Below are 21,360 nucleotides of genomic sequence, written 5' to 3' on the forward strand. Positions count from 1 at the left end.
AAAATTTAATATTTTGAATAAACTGCTTAATTTTAAAGTATAAATAAAAATTAATTATGCAAAAAAATTTTAAATCATTAATTTCGCAGAATATTTGATAACCAAATGTTAAAATAATTAATTTGAACAAAAATTACAAATTCTTTAGCTCTTTCATATATTATACTGTAATAAAATTAATTCTTTTTATTATAAAATCCATAATTTACTTTCAAAATGTTCTGTTATAACTGCTGTTAAAAAACAATAAGACGAGAAATTGTATTCAATATACTAATTCTATACCTGTATACATTAGGCTACGTCCTACGTGGCAGCGTCCAGCAATCATAGGCAGAAAGAATCTTTTTATATGCTTCCAGCTGGCAAGCAACCTCTGTCCAGAGTGGACAAGTGTTGTTTACAAAATGACAGAGAGATGACTTCATCAAATGTTTGCCATGGAAAAGTTTTCTACATTGTATTACCGAAACTTCTTATAGGCAAAAGACACACAATATTTATAAGAAATGTTGTCAGTTTGGTGAATATCACCATTTGTATCATGAAATAAAAAGGCAATCCATATTTTCTTTGAAAGTGTGAGCAGTGAAAGCAATGATCAAACTTGCTTGGTAGCTGCTTCCTGCACACACATGTAGAAGTGTCATCTGGTGGTAGCGGCATGCAAAATGTGGTTACTCCAGACACATTTTCTTGTATTGATTTGTTTGTTCCACTCAGTTTGTTCACACCTATGGTCACTGGATGCTGCCACTTAGGACATACTCTTAGATGTCCAGCATAAGAGAGTTGTTATTTGATTTATGACTGTTCTAGCAATGTTTCTTTATTCTACATTGTGAAGTTATATATTAGTTTCTTTTATCTCTATTACTAGCAGTTTCGGTTCTTGTACTGATTCTCAAGATCTCCCCAATACAATTACACAGGTTATATATAACTGTATGTTAGTAAATTTTGTTGGAAAAAGTTACATAATATTGACAATATTGTGTCAAATATGAAAACCCAATGCCAATTATGATTTAGTGGTTGCCATGGATTAGAGTGAAATGTGAAAATCTAGTCTAGCCAAAGGATAGCAGAAAGATCTGATGTATGCTGTAAGTTACAGAAGCCCTAGAAATTCCAAAGAAGAAAACCAAACACTCTCAAAAAAGCAGAGTTTGATTCTCGATAGAAGGAAATGTTATACCTAAAGTGAAGCCTATCTTGTCAGAAAATATTGTCTACATTTTCAGCTTCAGTGAATGTTTTTCTGGAAGGTCAGTAAGTGGTACCACTGATGATGGGGATCCAAAGAAGGCAGACAAAAAACAGAGCTCCTCAACTGATCCCAAGTCCAATGTCAGATTGGTCAAAGATAACTATTCTAATCTTATAAAAGGGTAGACTTAGAGCAAAGAAGCACTGAATTTAGTTTTGGCTGGCTTTCTTCATGCCTTAGAGAAGACTCAACCTTCATAAAAACTATAAAAAAAACAAGCGCAGTTGAAAACTAAGTGTAGGCATTATTTCCTATTTTCACTAAAACCAAGCATCAGATGTCTACTATACAAGAAACATTATTGGAAATTTGGAATGAAAATATATATTGACAATCAACGAACAACACAAAATTTATTTATTTTCAAGTAGGCCTAATTAAATACAAAAGAAAAAAAAAAGAATTTGACGACAAATAGGGTAGACTGGGATAATTATTAATCCCCTCCTGTCATTATACAGCACAATTTGAAAACCTGATGCATACTCTGGTGCAAGGGATGCTTTATTAATTAAGGTTTTTATTATGGTCCTTGGCTTGTGTTTAAAATTTTATTTTGTTTTTTATTTCAGGACTAAAGATGTCATCTATAAATATGAGCACTGCCATCATTAACAAGATTCTGTACCATATTTTTGTATTAATTAGTAAAACAGTGTAGTCAGGTGGACCTTTTATCTCTCTACTTTGATTGTGTACCATAGAAACTGCTAAATTCAGCATTTAAAATTACTCCATATCAAAAGCAGTAGAGATAATTTTAAATGGTACTTAGAAATACAAATTTGACGGTATTTATAGTGATGGTCAAGAATAGGCCTATTTAATTGCTAGCGACCGACAGAAGCTTTTATTTCGGGATGCCTCGTACATGCATCAAGAAGAAATCTTTTATAAATTTAATATTTTCTCTCTAGTTAAATAAAAAGTATCTTTTGTTCTTTGTTACTTTATCTTGCTAAGCATAGAAATATATGTGAAAATATAAATAGGGATGTTAAACAATAGTAACTGGATTTTCACATGTAGACCTAGTTTTGATAATTCGCAAATCGAATTCTCATTGGCAAGAGTCTGAAAGCTAAAAACTTAAAAAGAAAAATCCAACATGTTATTTTTTTTTGTTTAACTAGAGACAAAATATTAAATTTAAAACTATTGTGAAATAAAAACAAGCATTATTTTATTCAGTTAAATTTAATATGTTATTTTTTATACATATTAAAAAAGCAAACGAAAGGAGAACAGAAGCCAAGTCAGGAACTGCAGGTGTTACTGACCACACCGTGATGTAGTCGGCCTTCAGTTTTTCAGACAAACTATGTAATTACATATGTATTTTTTCAAGTTTTCTCTTTGTATATTTTGCCTATTTGTGCGAGCAGCTGTTTAAAAAGGCCATAGTTACATGATTACCGATTGGCAACTGTACACAATCTACATTAATAATTAACGATTTTATTAAAAAGTGCACACAGAAACTTGTGACCGTCCCTTGTAAGTCTAATTTTTATAGGCTGAAATCAAAAACAATTTATATCAAATTATTTTATTTGAGCATATTCTGGCGTATATCAAAATCAAGTTTGTCTGCTTCTCAACTGTTTGGTGAAATAAAATTGCCCAATTTTGTTCATTTTGCATCTCAAAGATTTATGTTTATGAACAATTTCCCATGCCTCACAGATATGTAGAGTTCTAAACACAAATACTGAGAGATTTACAATTGTCCCTCAGTGTTTACAGTCAACCCACTTTGCACTTTAATAACATAATCGTAAATGCGAATTTTTTTAACTTATTTTTATTGTCTCTACTAATACAGCCTAGTAGGGATAATTGCAAATATACAAGTGATTAATATTAGTATGGTAACAAAGTTAATAAAAATGAAATAACCAACTGTGCATTATGCTTTTTCAAATTGCCTAAAATTGTAAATACAGTACAATCTTGGTAATCTGACAAACGGGACTGGACTATCCGACACGTATATAGTGTTGGATTATTGGAAATAAAATGAATTCGGCAGTTTAATCATTTGGAAAGAAAACATTTGTTTATTTCTATGATATTAATACATTGTATTAAGTTAGATTACTGATTGAAACATCTGAGCACACTGTCATTGCTGGTAATCTGTATTGCCAAGTTGGTAGATTACCACTAACTTTACAAATTTAGCATGTGGAGCTAAAGCAAGAATATATTAGGCATGTTTCCAAAACTGGATGCTTTCTAAGTAAAGTTCTAGCAAATCTCTAACTTCCTATAATGTAGCTAGCTACATTGAAAAAAGTCAGCTAAAGCAAAATTGTATAAGCTTAGCAGGGTTAGACAAACAAAAGAAAACATGGCCACAGATTAGAAATCCATTATTTTCAGTGATAAAAAAAAACTTAATTTGAATGGTCTTGACGGCTTTAATTATTTTTTTTTTAAAAAAAGCCTAAGATTGTATTGCTGGCAGATAGCAGGTGATAAAGTTATAGTTTAGATAGGATTTGTATATGATGGTAAACAGGGATGACTTTTCTGGAAAAAAAAAAACCAAAATGTCAATAACTATATTTACTTATTATCAGTTTTTATTACATAAAGCCCCTTTGTTTGCAGGAAAAAAATTAACTTTTAATCTCATCCATGCTGTGAATATGACCAAACAAATCTACTTCAAGGAATGGAAAATCATTATTTTGATTTCCCATTCCATGGCCAGAGAGCATTCTACACTTAAATCCCATTGAAACCTCAGAAGCATCTTTGTATAGTTATTATATTAAAACCAGAATGGAGCATTTTGTCAATTTGAAAATATTTTGTAACCAAAGGAGAAGATTAGCAATTAGGACTCTTCAAAAGCTGATCAAATCAATGCATAATCATATTTACAACCTCCTTAATTAAAAATGATGGAAGAACAATAAATTATTAAGTTAATTTTCATTAATAAGTTTTAATAGTGGTCCCTAAAGTTTTTAGCCAGGAACTGTCATCATATTAATTTTTTTTTTGCATTTAATTACTTAAAAATAAATAAATTGTTCTTTCTTGACCATCAATACTTATTTGCATTTTATTACTATATTGTGTTAACAATTGACATACATATGATGCTTAGTTTTATTAAAAATAGGAAATAATGCCTGTCCCTAAAGTTCTGAGCTGCATCGTATCTCGGGTTGCAGGCCACATTCTTCCTGACTGGATATGGATGTTCATTGACACCAGCATGGGCAATGGCACTAATAAACTTACTATAATGTTTCAGAATTTTAATTAAAAATATTTAAATATTCAAATGATTTATTCTCATTATAAATAAAGATCAATAACATGAAAGTTCTATATTGAAAACAGAAAAATTAGTAGAATCTGTTCCAATTCATTTTCCACTTATTCTCTGTATCATGATTTAGTGGAATACTGAGAAGAAACCAGTACACTAAACCCAAATACTGAGAAGAATTTTGTCAATTATAGCACTAACTACAACCATTTATTGTTTAACTATTCCTTTATAAGTGTCATAAACATTCAAACTGTAGTACTGATAATTACTGTTACGAATAACATGGATAGCAATGGAACCAAAAATCCTCGAACAAATTAAATCCAATTAATCACGCAAAGACCAGACAACCACTCCTAAGAAATTCTATTTTAAGGACTCCAGAAAATATTGATACACTTGAAAAAAAGGTGACAAAAGAGGATGAGAAGAGAATTAACGAGATGAATCAATATAAATAAATTATAGAGAATATTTTGAATGTAGGCGGAAAGCGAAATGTTTTAAAACAGTTGATCTAATCTCAAAGAATCATATACAACTCTATGGAAATTAATCTAATCCATGCTTCTATGTATAGTGTATGCATAGATCAAAAAACTTACGTAAATGTTTATCATCATTATTTTGATGTCACCACAATTAAGGTTACAAGAGAATGTGGCAGTTTTTAATTACCAATTTTGACAAAATTTTGTGGATGTGTAGTATTTACTTGTATTTAAACTCTACCAAAGCTGCAGGACCCACTATTCGTGCAATCTCAAAAAAATTGGAATAAAAATTTTTATACGACCATTAATATCGATATGAAAGACCAATTCACAAAGCAGTAGCATGGTGCAATTGGTTAAGGTAGTGGTTTCCAAACTTTCCGTATCTCTGCCACCCTCTTTCTCAGAAAAATTTTTTGCACCCCCCTCAATTTTCATAACCTAATTTCATAATTACTGTCCTTATAATTTATTTAACAGCCTACAAAACAATATATCTTATTAAATAAAGTATATTATTTGCTGGGGTTTGACTCTTGTCAAGACATTTCAGCAAAAATGTGGAAGGATTTTTAGTCTTTGAAGAAAAAGGAAAACAAACAGTAGAAAATTAAATTGAGGTTCTACTGTATTTCTAACAGAAAACAATATTCTATGCATTTATTTTTTTTATCTAGTATAATGTTAAAAACTAGCATACTCTGTCTTACAGCATTACACAAAGTATGTTACTTATAAGCATTACACTAAATAAACATTTTGAATGAAGGGCATTTAATTTTGTTTTTTTTTTCTTTTTAAATAATATAATTATTAATATTTCATAAAAGAATTTCTTGAAATTTCATTCTTGTAATCTAATATTTGTTTTTGTAATAAAAAAATGTACTCCACAAGAAAAATATTGTCAATATTATGAAATATTAAATGTATTTATATAGTAATAGTATTACTACAGCAAAATTACAGGCATATGTCATTCCTGATTAATATTAGTAAATAAAATGAGGCAATCAATCAAAAACATCTCCAAATTATTAGGAAAATAATTAACAATTCTTCAGGAAAAGTTGGTAATTGGTTGAAAAAAAAGTTGAGTATTTTCACTTTGTAAATTTAGTTCTCACTAACATTTTACAAAATCAGAAACAGAAAACTAATCAAATGTCAACAAAGATAAATACCTATAAATACAGAAACTATTCTACTCTCAGCACCCAGTGCTGAGAGTAGAATAGGTTCCGGATAGTGTACAAGATCTACACACCGGTTACAGGTTCTGGATAGTGTAGTGAAGATAAATACTCTGAAACAAACTGACAGTAGCAACTTTTTATGTAAAATTTGCATATATATAGTCTTACAAAATGAATTCTACCATTTTATATTATTGTAATTATGTTAATTATTATCCAAGGAGTATGCAACATGCATCAATTAATAGANATACAGTAACTTATTTGCATTTACTACTCTATTCTACTATTTATACACAATGAAAATGCAATATATTCTTATATTTTATAAAATTATAAATTTATGGTGGCAATTTTAATATCATTTTGTCATTACAGTCATTGAGATGTTCGGAAGACAAGAAAACTGGAAAATTACTGTTTTTCTTTCTTGCAGTAATCATAGAAAAATTATAAATAAATAGAAAAGAAATCTATTCTAATGCACAATTCAAACATTAATGATTAAATTGCAAAATAACTGAAATTTATTCTATGTTTTGTTTCCATCTCAAGATAAAACACAGTGTATCTTTGAAACAATTGAAACAAAGTGGGAGATAAAACAATTTAACTAACACTTCAGCAAAACTAATCATTGAAAAATTTTAAGCATTTATGCAGTGCCATCCTTAAATATACTAAAATTCTTAATTAATTTTTTTTATATATAAAATCAAAAATTAAACATGCAATGGTAAATTTAATTTAATATTTCTTTTTAATATCAATTTAAAAATTATCAAAAATGTTTGTTTATCATTATTTTTAGTAAGTATAATTTGTGCTGGATATTTCTGGTATAGCTACGTGCACTGAACAAAACTATAAGTTAGCATAATACAACATTTATATGAATTAATAAATAATTTACAATACAGTAACTTATTTGCATTTACTACTCTATTCTACTATTTATACACAATGAAAATGCAATATATTCTTATATTTTATAAAATTATAAATTTATGGTGGCAATTTTAATATCATTTTGTCATTACAGTCATTGAGATGTTCGGAAGACAAGAAAACTGGAAAATTACTGTTTTTCTTTCTTGCAGTAATCATAGAAAAATTATAAATAAATAGAAAAGAAATCTATTCTAATGCACAATTCAAACATTAATGATTNATCATTTAATTCCTAAAATAAAATAAAAAAATTACAATGGTACAAATTGCAAGGTCATACAATAAATTTTACTTTAAACTAAAAAATAATTTAACTGTGATAACTGATAATCATAATTGATCAATCAAAATTATGAAAAATTTAATTAATTTTACCTATTAAATCTCTGGATTTCATGTGCACCAAATAATTTTTCTTGTCTTAATAGTGTTAAGGCTTTAAGTCTTTGCCATGCATCATTTAATTCCTAAAATAAAATAAAAAAATTAAAATAACTTCAATATCAACTATCCGAAGTCATTAAAAACATTCATACCTCTTTTCGTTTTAGAATAGTTTCTTTTTCAGGATGATCCTCATTTATCAATTTATCTGCTTGTTCATTAACTTCAGTAACTCTGAATTCCTGGCTAGCCATATCCTAAGATTATTTTTAAAAAATAAATAAAAGTTTATGAAAGTTATATATACTTTTGTTTAACAGTTTTACATCATCTGTTTAAAGCTCATGATAATTATAATGAATTTATTTTAGAAATACCTTTTGAAATTCATCAAATTTACGTTGCAATACTTCAACATGTTCTAAATCCAATCCAAATTCATCCGTAACAACAAAAGCTTCCTGTAATAAAATTAAATATATTTTATGAATTCCTTACTACATGTTTTATTGAATAAATAAATATTCATAAAAATCATATTTCTATGTAAACTTTATGAATTCTCTCTAAATTTACTAATACTAAAATATTACACAGAGGATTTAATTAAATTTTCATATAAAATAACTTAAAATATATTTAATTAGTCAAAAGTAAATAAAATATTTATGGTAATTTGTACCTTATCGTTAATCCAAAACATTACTTCGTCGCATTGTCGCAAAAACTGAACGAGCACGAGAGCCTGTTGTAATTTCAAACCTTTGTCGGCCAGGCGAGTTAATAATAATTTCCACAGACGATGTAATTCGTCGAGACGATGCTAAGTCACAAAATAAATAGGTGAATAAATTATTATATTTTCATAAAATTATTTATTTATAAAGTTTACACATTTATAAACTTACTTTGATAGTTTCGGAAGCAAAATGTCCTTGATTAATCATCTCTAAACCAGTATTATCCAGAACCACTATAGCATTGCTATGAGCGGCAACTTCAGCTTCAAAAGCTTGATGTTTCTGGATTTTGGCCTGAAGGTTTGTAGGATCTTTGTAACTCTCGTCCGAAGCCGCCTGAAGTTTTTCATATATCCACGATTCTAATTCATCTGCATCTCTTTTAAAGTACTGAAAGCGACGAGAATCTTCGAGCTTGTCTCTCTTTGAACGTGCCGCAGCTTTAAACTGTGAGTATCGGTCGAGAACAGCTTCTCTTCTATCTTGAATGTCTTCAACAGAGTCAAGAACTTTGATTTCTCTAACTTGAACATCCATCTTTAAATCTGCAAATAAATTTTTAAAAATTTAATATTTTGAATAAACTGCTTAATTTTAAAGTATAAATAAAAATTAATTATGCAAAAAAATTTTAAATCATTAATTTCGCAGAATATTTGATAACCAAATGTTAAAATAATTAATTTGAACAAAAATTACAAATTCTTTAGCTCTTTCATATATTATACTGTAATAAAATTAATTCTTTTTATTATAAAATCCATAATTTACTTTCAAAATGTTCTGTTATAACTGCTGTTAAAAAACAATAAGACGAGAAATTGTATTCAATATACTAATTCTATACCTGTATACATTAGGCTACGTCCTACGTGGCAGCGTCCAGCAATCATAGGCAGAAAGAATCTTTTTATATGCTTCCAGCTGGCAAGCAACCTCTGTCCAGAGTGGACAAGTGTTGTTTACAAAATGACAGAGAGATGACTTCATCAAATGTTTGCCATGGAAAAGTTTTCTACATTGTATTACCGAAACTTCTTATAGGCAAAAGACACACAATATTTATAAGAAATGTTGTCAGTTTGGTGAATATCACCATTTGTATCATGAAATAAAAAGGCAATCCATATTTTCTTTGAAAGTGTGAGCAGTGAAAGCAATGATCAAACTTGCTTGGTAGCTGCTTCCTGCACACACATGTAGAAGTGTCATCTGGTGGTAGCGGCATGCAAAATGTGGTTACTCCAGACACATTTTCTTGTATTGATTTGTTTGTTCCACTCAGTTTGTTCACACCTATGGTCACTGGATGCTGCCACTTAGGACATACTCTTAGATGTCCAGCATAAGAGAGTTGTTATTTGATTTATGACTGTTCTAGCAATGTTTCTTTATTCTACATTGTGAAGTTATATATTAGTTTCTTTTATCTCTATTACTAGCAGTTTCGGTTCTTGTACTGATTCTCAAGATCTCCCCAATACAATTACACAGGTTATATATAACTGTATGTTAGTAAATTTTGTTGGAAAAAGTTACATAATATTGACAATATTGTGTCAAATATGAAAACCCAATGCCAATTATGATTTAGTGGTTGCCATGGATTAGAGTGAAATGTGAAAATCTAGTCTAGCCAAAGGATAGCAGAAAGATCTGATGTATGCTGTAAGTTACAGAAGCCCTAGAAATTCCAAAGAAGAAAACCAAACACTCTCAAAAAAGCAGAGTTTGATTCTCGATAGAAGGAAATGTTATACCTAAAGTGAAGCCTATCTTGTCAGAAAATATTGTCTACATTTTCAGCTTCAGTGAATGTTTTTCTGGAAGGTCAGTAAGTGGTACCACTGATGATGGGGATCCAAAGAAGGCAGACAAAAAACAGAGCTCCTCAACTGATCCCAAGTCCAATGTCAGATTGGTCAAAGATAACTATTCTAATCTTATAAAAGGGTAGACTTAGAGCAAAGAAGCACTGAATTTAGTTTTGGCTGGCTTTCTTCATGCCTTAGAGAAGACTCAACCTTCATAAAAACTATAAAAAAAACAAGCGCAGTTGAAAACTAAGTGTAGGCATTATTTCCTATTTTCACTAAAACCAAGCATCAGATGTCTACTATACAAGAAACATTATTGGAAATTTGGAATGAAAATATATATTGACAATCAACGAACAACACAAAATTTATTTATTTTCAAGTAGGCCTAATTAAATACAAAAGAAAAAAAAAAGAATTTGACGACAAATAGGGTAGACTGGGATAATTATTAATCCCCTCCTGTCATTATACAGCACAATTTGAAAACCTGATGCATACTCTGGTGCAAGGGATGCTTTATTAATTAAGGTTTTTATTATGGTCCTTGGCTTGTGTTTAAAATTTTATTTTGTTTTTTATTTCAGGACTAAAGATGTCATCTATAAATATGAGCACTGCCATCATTAACAAGATTCTGTACCATATTTTTGTATTAATTAGTAAAACAGTGTAGTCAGGTGGACCTTTTATCTCTCTACTTTGATTGTGTACCATAGAAACTGCTAAATTCAGCATTTAAAATTACTCCATATCAAAAGCAGTAGAGATAATTTTAAATGGTACTTAGAAATACAAATTTGACGGTATTTATAGTGATGGTCAAGAATAGGCCTATTTAATTGCTAGCGACCGACAGAAGCTTTTATTTCGGGATGCCTCGTACATGCATCAAGAAGAAATCTTTTATAAATTTAATATTTTCTCTCTAGTTAAATAAAAAGTATCTTTTGTTCTTTGTTACTTTATCTTGCTAAGCATAGAAATATATGTGAAAATATAAATAGGGATGTTAAACAATAGTAACTGGATTTTCACATGTAGACCTAGTTTTGATAATTCGCAAATCGAATTCTCATTGGCAAGAGTCTGAAAGCTAAAAACTTAAAAAGAAAAATCCAACATGTTATTTTTTTTTGTTTAACTAGAGACAAAATATTAAATTTAAAACTATTGTGAAATAAAAACAAGCATTATTTTATTCAGTTAAATTTAATATGTTATTTTTTATACATATTAAAAAAGCAAACGAAAGGAGAACAGAAGCCAAGTCAGGAACTGCAGGTGTTACTGACCACACCGTGATGTAGTCGGCCTTCAGTTTTTCAGACAAACTATGTAATTACATATGTATTTTTTCAAGTTTTCTCTTTGTATATTTTGCCTATTTGTGCGAGCAGCTGTTTAAAAAGGCCATAGTTACATGATTACCGATTGGCAACTGTACACAATCTACATTAATAATTAACGATTTTATTAAAAAGTGCACACAGAAACTTGTGACCGTCCCTTGTAAGTCTAATTTTTATAGGCTGAAATCAAAAACAATTTATATCAAATTATTTTATTTGAGCATATTCTGGCGTATATCAAAATCAAGTTTGTCTGCTTCTCAACTGTTTGGTGAAATAAAATTGCCCAATTTTGTTCATTTTGCATCTCAAAGATTTATGTTTATGAACAATTTCCCATGCCTCACAGATATGTAGAGTTCTAAACACAAATACTGAGAGATTTACAATTGTCCCTCAGTGTTTACAGTCAACCCACTTTGCACTTTAATAACATAATCGTAAATGCGAATTTTTTTAACTTATTTTTATTGTCTCTACTAATACAGCCTAGTAGGGATAATTGCAAATATACAAGTGATTAATATTAGTATGGTAACAAAGTTAATAAAAATGAAATAACCAACTGTGCATTATGCTTTTTCAAATTGCCTAAAATTGTAAATACAGTACAATCTTGGTAATCTGACAAACGGGACTGGACTATCCGACACGTATATAGTGTTGGATTATTGGAAATAAAATGAATTCGGCAGTTTAATCATTTGGAAAGAAAACATTTGTTTATTTCTATGATATTAATACATTGTATTAAGTTAGATTACTGATTGAAACATCTGAGCACACTGTCATTGCTGGTAATCTGTATTGCCAAGTTGGTAGATTACCACTAACTTTACAAATTTAGCATGTGGAGCTAAAGCAAGAATATATTAGGCATGTTTCCAAAACTGGATGCTTTCTAAGTAAAGTTCTAGCAAATCTCTAACTTCCTATAATGTAGCTAGCTACATTGAAAAAAGTCAGCTAAAGCAAAATTGTATAAGCTTAGCAGGGTTAGACAAACAAAAGAAAACATGGCCACAGATTAGAAATCCATTATTTTCAGTGATAAAAAAAAACTTAATTTGAATGGTCTTGACGGCTTTAATTATTTTTTTTTTAAAAAAAGCCTAAGATTGTATTGCTGGCAGATAGCAGGTGATAAAGTTATAGTTTAGATAGGATTTGTATATGATGGTAAACAGGGATGACTTTTCTGGAAAAAAAAAAACCAAAATGTCAATAACTATATTTACTTATTATCAGTTTTTATTACATAAAGCCCCTTTGTTTGCAGGAAAAAAATTAACTTTTAATCTCATCCATGCTGTGAATATGACCAAACAAATCTACTTCAAGGAATGGAAAATCATTATTTTGATTTCCCATTCCATGGCCAGAGAGCATTCTACACTTAAATCCCATTGAAACCTCAGAAGCATCTTTGTATAGTTATTATATTAAAACCAGAATGGAGCATTTTGTCAATTTGAAAATATTTTGTAACCAAAGGAGAAGATTAGCAATTAGGACTCTTCAAAAGCTGATCAAATCAATGCATAATCATATTTACAACCTCCTTAATTAAAAATGATGGAAGAACAATAAATTATTAAGTTAATTTTCATTAATAAGTTTTAATAGTGGTCCCTAAAGTTTTTAGCCAGGAACTGTCATCATATTAATTTTTTTTTTGCATTTAATTACTTAAAAATAAATAAATTGTTCTTTCTTGACCATCAATACTTATTTGCATTTTATTACTATATTGTGTTAACAATTGACATACATATGATGCTTAGTTTTATTAAAAATAGGAAATAATGCCTGTCCCTAAAGTTCTGAGCTGCATCGTATCTCGGGTTGCAGGCCACATTCTTCCTGACTGGATATGGATGTTCATTGACACCAGCATGGGCAATGGCACTAATAAACTTACTATAATGTTTCAGAATTTTAATTAAAAATATTTAAATATTCAAATGATTTATTCTCATTATAAATAAAGATCAATAACATGAAAGTTCTATATTGAAAACAGAAAAATTAGTAGAATCTGTTCCAATTCATTTTCCACTTATTCTCTGTATCATGATTTAGTGGAATACTGAGAAGAAACCAGTACACTAAACCCAAATACTGAGAAGAATTTTGTCAATTATAGCACTAACTACAACCATTTATTGTTTAACTATTCCTTTATAAGTGTCATAAACATTCAAACTGTAGTACTGATAATTACTGTTACGAATAACATGGATAGCAATGGAACCAAAAATCCTCGAACAAATTAAATCCAATTAATCACGCAAAGACCAGACAACCACTCCTAAGAAATTCTATTTTAAGGACTCCAGAAAATATTGATACACTTGAAAAAAAGGTGACAAAAGAGGATGAGAAGAGAATTAACGAGATGAATCAATATAAATAAATTATAGAGAATATTTTGAATGTAGGCGGAAAGCGAAATGTTTTAAAACAGTTGATCTAATCTCAAAGAATCATATACAACTCTATGGAAATTAATCTAATCCATGCTTCTATGTATAGTGTATGCATAGATCAAAAAACTTACGTAAATGTTTATCATCATTATTTTGATGTCACCACAATTAAGGTTACAAGAGAATGTGGCAGTTTTTAATTACCAATTTTGACAAAATTTTGTGGATGTGTAGTATTTACTTGTATTTAAACTCTACCAAAGCTGCAGGACCCACTATTCGTGCAATCTCAAAAAAATTGGAATAAAAATTTTTATACGACCATTAATATCGATATGAAAGACCAATTCACAAAGCAGTAGCATGGTGCAATTGGTTAAGGTAGTGGTTTCCAAACTTTCCGTATCTCTGCCACCCTCTTTCTCAGAAAAATTTTTTGCACCCCCCTCAATTTTCATAACCTAATTTCATAATTACTGTCCTTATAATTTATTTAACAGCCTACAAAACAATATATCTTATTAAATAAAGTATATTATTTGCTGGGGTTTGACTCTTGTCAAGACATTTCAGCAAAAATGTGGAAGGATTTTTAGTCTTTGAAGAAAAAGGAAAACAAACAGTAGAAAATTAAATTGAGGTTCTACTGTATTTCTAACAGAAAACAATATTCTATGCATTTATTTTTTTTATCTAGTATAATGTTAAAAACTAGCATACTCTGTCTTACAGCATTACACAAAGTATGTTACTTATAAGCATTACACTAAATAAACATTTTGAATGAAGGGCATTTAATTTTGTTTTTTTTTTCTTTTTAAATAATATAATTATTAATATTTCATAAAAGAATTTCTTGAAATTTCATTCTTGTAATCTAATATTTGTTTTTGTAATAAAAAAATGTACTCCACAAGAAAAATATTGTCAATATTATGAAATATTAAATGTATTTATATAGTAATAGTATTACTACAGCAAAATTACAGGCATATGTCATTCCTGATTAATATTAGTAAATAAAATGAGGCAATCAATCAAAAACATCTCCAAATTATTAGGAAAATAATTAACAATTCTTCAGGAAAAGTTGGTAATTGGTTGAAAAAAAAGTTGAGTATTTTCACTTTGTAAATTTAGTTCTCACTAACATTTTACAAAATCAGAAACAGAAAACTAATCAAATGTCAACAAAGATAAATACCTATAAATACAGAAACTATTCTACTCTCAGCACCCAGTGCTGAGAGTAGAATAGGTTCCGGATAGTGTACAAGATCTACACACCGGTTACAGGTTCTGGATAGTGTAGTGAAGATAAATACTCTGAAACAAACTGACAGTAGCAACTTTTTATGTAAAATTTGCATATATATAGTCTTACAAAATGAATTCTACCATTTTATATTATTGTAATTATGTGTGGTGGTACACCAGTATATTTTTGTTGTTTTTATTTTATATATGTATATATAAGAATATTCTATTCCCCTTTCTCTTTGTTCTGTTTCTATACTTTCTGGAACTTTCGTCTGAATGTGGGTGGTCAGTGACCCAATTTCGGGACAAAGGAGTGAAGATAGCCCAGAGGGCAAGTGGGGGACGATAAGGACACTTTTGGCTTTGGACCGGAGGAGGAAAGACCGTCGGAGAGAGCGGTCTCGAGTTCGGTGTTGCTTCGGCCGGAAGGGTTACGAAGAACACTAAAGATAGAAATAGCATTGGAAGAGAAAAAGAACTTTGGAAAAGCCGAGATTTAAGAACGAATTTTGGGTCCTCGCATGTGCTCCGTCCCCATAGAAGAAAAGAATTCCAAGACGAAATCATCTTGTGGCCACCACCTCAGTCAACCATTCGGGTACCCGTTCCTTACTAGGAATTTCCATTTTTATTCTCCCATTCTATTCTAATTCCTGTCCTTCCTTTCCTCTTCTAGTTATAAGTAGTTTTAAGTTAGTGATTAAGTGTCTCCTTTGTTACGCGAAAGAAGAGTTTAGCTCCACTGTAAATTAAAAGCCGGTGTTGTTTGTTCCCTTTTGTTTAATTAAAGTGAGGAACAAGGAGGTCGGAATCAACGAACCTTTCCTGTATATATGTTCATACAGTAAAATAAAGCACGTCTTATTGTTTTATATTCCTGTCTCTTTGTGAGAATTCATTCATCACCACGTGCTCACCACATATGTTAATTATTATCCAAGGAGTATGCAACATGCATCAATTAATAGAGTAACCGCCTGAGTTACATCTACCATTTGCATTTAAACATTTTGTCATCTACTACCTCTAAGAAACACCATAAACAAACATGGCAACTCCAACAGCAGAGAAGGTATTTTGAGTTCTGCAGTTTGCAAAGTCAGAATAACTTGTTGTGAGTAATCTGCAGGAGCTGTAGAGAGCATGGGAAGATTCTGAGTATTGGATGGACATGTGCCATGTAAAATGAGGTGTATACATTGAGAAACTGTAATGACAAATATGAAACTTGAACAGTTTTCCAACGTTTTAATGTACACAAGAACATTCTCTGATGATAATTAAAATAGAAAAGCCACAGAGTATAAGAACTTGATAGAGCAGATAGATATGAGTATTTAATTATTAACAAATATAAAAAATAAAGGTACAAATAATAAATGAAAAAGACCATTTAAGATAACTGAAAATATGTTTTATAAAAAACATTGCCGGTTTTTATTTCAAATTGTTTTGATCCAATTATAACTAGAACATACAGCATGCATAGTAAAGTCCTTATTCATTGACACGTATAAGCAATGCACAACATATGACACACACAGTAACAAACAGTGGCGCACCCAGGGAATGGGCCAAGGGGCCCCAGCACCTCCCAAAGTAAAAGAAAAAGAAACACTAGAAAACTTTCCTAAAAAAATTTTTTTTCAAGTAAAATTTATTGTTTTATTGTGTTATGTGTTCTATTTCTACACTACTTATGACTTAGCAGTCAAACAAGATAGAAATTTTATTGAATTTGCATTAAAAACTTTTTGTCCATTCAACTTGATTCTCCAAGATTAAATCTTACGTGCATCACTGGTAACAATTGCTGCACAAAGACAGGAAAATGAGATATACTCATGTTGTAAAATAACCATGTGAGAAATGAATAAAAACACAAACAAACATGAAAGAAACTCCCATTTTATCTGTGCTTGATGCGCACGTTAGCATTTCGTGCTTTTTATTCGTATACACAGGATGTCCTTTCGTGCTAAATCAGTTGTGCTCTATGACTTCATAACTGACATTTTTTTCTGTATTATGCATCGTTTTTGAGATGGAGTGCTAATTTCCAAATTTTACAAGTTGAGATACTTCAAGTGCTCTCATCTTTACTATAACTATACATCATGTTTGTAACTGTAGCTATCTGCATTTGTTAGTTATATAGGTGTATACAGGATGCATAGTAAAGTCCCTATATTCTTTGTAGCTGCTGTGTTTAAATCTCACTTTTCTTATCTCAAGAAATCCATCATTTCAATTAACAGCAAATATTTTTTGCCAACAAAAAATCTTAAGGCGTTCAGATTCCAAAGCAATTCACAAAACAGAAAAAAAATCTACCAGAAGCACCATTATTATTGATGCAATATCACACTACTTTCTGTTAGTAATTCTCCCCCTGTATTAATTAAGCTTACCGAGTAGCAATCCTGTAACTTTTTAATGAAAAATAGAAACTATTGTCACAAAAAGAGTTTTTTTGCAATTTTAGCATTTTTAGACATTAAAAAATGTGTCACAAAATAATGAAATGATTAAAAAAAAATTTGAAAAGTGAGAAAATCATTTTGACAGACTTTCAAAATGCCAGACTGCACTATTATATTGCAGGATGACACCATATTATTAAATAGAAACACAAGCCAAGAACTACATATTTGTAAGATCCTTAAAAACTTTTTAAGGTTGGTTGTATTAGCCCACTAAAAATTAATGAAAAGAATACAAAATTAATGACAAGCATACAAAATAAACTAAATTATTAATTTATGAAAACATTGCTAGATGGCTGAGGCAATAAAGGCATTAGCTTGCTTTTTAGGGGAACCTAGAATCAAACCTGGACAAAGAAAAGAATTTTTCGTAGAAGGTCTGTCCCAGATATGTTTGGCACCATTCCTCCTCACCATTTGGTCATCCATATTATATGCCTAGAAAAAAGCTCATATGATAGCCACAGGGCAAAAGCACTTATATTGCTAAATATAATTTATATTTTAAGTGTAAAGTAGCCAAAAACATTGAAAATTAAACAGAATAGTTTGAGCAACACCATTTGATCAACTATTTCTTTTCTCTTAAGCTTAAAATTGGCAAATTAGCCAAAATATTTATGTAGGCCTATTTGCTTTCATTCCTGTGTCCCAACTGAAGTATTTATTTATGTATAGATCCTTATAAAGAAAATAATAACAACATTAGAAAAAAAACATGAATTTATCAATTAATCAATAGTCCTAGCCGAGCAGATGGCATCCTACCACTCTAGTGAACCCGGGATCAAATCTGGATAAGGATGTAACCCAACAAATCCATCCAGATATATTGGGCCCCATCCTCGTTATCTTGCCACCTCACCGTGAGCCTAGCCAAATCCATAATGGGCTTTTTAAAAAAAGTTAATAATAAATATTTATATATTCCTTAACTTAATTTATTGGATAAGAAAACGATTTCTTATAAGAGTTTCTATTTTTATCTAAAGAGAATTTTGTCTGAAGTAAAAGTGTGTGGCGACTTTCCCTCGTTTATTAAACTGAACATCGGGGACTTCCTAAAATGTTGCGTTACTTGCAGGACAACAAAGATAATTGTTCGAGAGTAATTTCAGTGCATACGTACTTATATAATTAATTTCATAACTTTTATAGAACCTTATGCTTATTATATTAAGAGAAAGAAGGAAGTGAACAGTTTATCTAAACATCTTACTAAGAATGGAATTTTTTTAATATGTTAATTATACACAAGACGATTTCTTATTCCCAAAAAAGATAACTCTGTAAAGAATGTTTGAAATCTCATTAATTTACATTTAAAATTTTAAAAAAACGTTTAAAATATGTAAATTATTTTTATATTAAACATTTTAAGATCAATTTGTATAATTAAATGTGTTTAGGTATAATTAATGCATTTAATCTTTCATTATAATCAAACTAAATTACTATTGAAAACAAATTAATAAATAAATATAAAATCAAAGTATTTAATTATATATTTCTAATTTTCAGACTATTCATACTATTATGAAATTATATATTAATTAATTTATAACTCAAACAGTTAAAAAAAAACAAATAATAATTAATTTTTGGGTGTGGTCTTAGTTTACAAATTATGGCCTAAACCAATTTAAATGTTTAGAATGTTTAAGTTAATACAGTTTAACAATTAGATCTAAGAATAGTGATAAAATTAAGTTAATTAATATATAAAATGCATTCTGAAACGTTAGTAATGCTTCGGCTAAGCCACATATAGAATATGGAATGATTTTCTGTAATAAAGTGCTAACCGACCACAATCTATTTAATTAAGGCTTTATTTCTCCAGCCTCAAGCCATAAAATCAGCAAAGTAGAGGTAAAAGCAGGAAGAGAAGTGTTAGTGGCACTCATAACATTGTTTCGAGTAGTGCCGCCCACACCAGTGACCGCCAAGCCGAGACCAATGCAAGCATTCTTTTGACATTTTTTACCAAGACTATCTTCGGAGGAAGCAGTTTCCAAATCATGCATATTCCGTTATACTCGGGTGGTAGAGGTCCCGTTAACACTACAGCATTATGTTATGGTAAATGCTCCGAAGTCCAGTAAGCAAAACCAGCAGCTTCAAATACAAAAGCCGCAGCTTTACAAGTTCCATTTATTAAAATATAACTTAAATATACCACTATTCTTAACAGAAACATTTGAAACTGTACAGCATAATTCCACTCCGTGCAGACATTAACCATTATAATTAACTCTAAAATATTAAATTTATTACCTGATTCGAAACAAATCTAACAATAAAATATACTAGAATTTATTCTAGAGTAATATTCGACAACTACGTTACCACAAAATGTTAAATCTGATTAGAAATATTTCCAAAGCATCTAAAAATATACCGTAATTACCAGGAAAAGAATGTTTACAATAAAATAATCCTTAAATCAAGCATTAGAAATGATTAAATAACATTTACAATTATAAATATTTTAAATTAAGTTAATTAAGTAATGATTGCATCAAATTAGATAAAACTACATTAATGATTAATTTAATTGTATATTATATAATGGAAATAAATGTTTAATTTCTTAAAAAATTAATTCTTTATTCAACAAATCAATTTGCTATTTTTGTATATCCTCAATTGTAACCCATATAAACCTATGGGTGCATAGACACCATTAAGATTTTGACGAACTTTGCGATTATAAAGCATTTTCAGCAGCAAAAAACATTGAATTGCTTTATAAACATCGATTTTACTTCGATTTTCATAGAAAACTGCGGGAAATTTAGTCCGCAATTTTCTCCGAAACTTCCAATTTTCCAATGGGCGTTGGCCGGCCGACGAAATTGTTACTATAATTAACGATTGGCTAATGCTATTTACCATTTAATAAGCTGAAAGTTAAATGCGTTTAATTTCGAGTATTTTTAAGTGGTCAGTGAGATCTTACCTCAATTCTGGATCATCAAATATCAACCTTTAAATGCTAAACGTCTATGCCAACCGGCAAGATGGTGAACCGCTAAACTGAAACTGCATTGGTCAATTGGGTGCGTGACGTCATATTGCAGAAGACAAAATGGTTCATCGTTCGTTTACCGTGTGTATATATCTGGATCGTTTATAGGAAAATAGATTAACTTCAGGAAATTTGTCAATTGTATTAAATATTTTTACGAGTAATAAAATAATAAATCAATTTCCTTAAATAGTTCGCTAACTAAAATTAATGTAATTTACTGCATATATCCTGTATTGTACAGGTGGCGTATATAAAAAAAATGGCTTAATTTTGAGAAATTTCTAAAATACAGTATTTAAGTGTTAATTAATAATTATAATTAATGGCTATTACCGGCAATAAATAGTTGTATTCATTTAGTTTTCCGGTTGGCCGAGACGTTTGAAGTTTCAACCTGTCGCTCTGGAGGATTCCGGTTCGAGTCCGGACGGTCGGGAATCCCGGGAATTTTTCGGGGTAGTCCGTCTCGGATATGTTGAACACTGACCGAACCGATGGGCCATAAAAACGTATAACTTAGTACAGGGCAGAGAGTTAAAAAAGACAAAAACATGGATTTATTTAAAGCCCCGATCACTCCAAGAACCAATCGCTTCATTTTTAACTTACTTTTCAGTAAAAGTTCACAAATTATATAATTATAAATGGTAAATAA

General features: G+C 29.9%; 1 protein-coding gene across 1 annotated transcript; it reads right to left on the reverse strand.

Annotated features, from left to right (window-relative positions):
• Positions 1 to 7,491: 7,491 nt before the first annotated feature.
• On the reverse strand, positions 7,492 to 20,777 carry LOC111620931 (spectrin alpha chain-like). Its single transcript, XM_023362960.1, has 7 exons — positions 20,634 to 20,777; positions 8,496 to 8,872; positions 8,270 to 8,410; positions 7,965 to 8,048; positions 7,740 to 7,844; positions 7,579 to 7,670; positions 7,492 to 7,501 (listed from the first exon to the last, which is right to left on the reverse strand). The coding sequence occupies exons 2-7, from the start codon at positions 8,862 to 8,864 to the stop codon at positions 7,492 to 7,494; spliced, it is 801 nt and encodes a 266-aa protein (XP_023218728.1). The 5' UTR covers positions 8,865 to 8,872; positions 20,634 to 20,777.
• Positions 20,778 to 21,360: the final 583 nt, after the last annotated feature.

The sequence above is a fragment of the Centruroides sculpturatus genome, unplaced genomic scaffold (genome assembly GCF_000671375.1).
Source record: "Centruroides sculpturatus isolate CEXI.00-Female unplaced genomic scaffold, Cexi_2.0 scaffold74, whole genome shotgun sequence".
Taxonomy (NCBI): Eukaryota; Metazoa; Arthropoda; class Arachnida; order Scorpiones; family Buthidae; genus Centruroides; species Centruroides sculpturatus.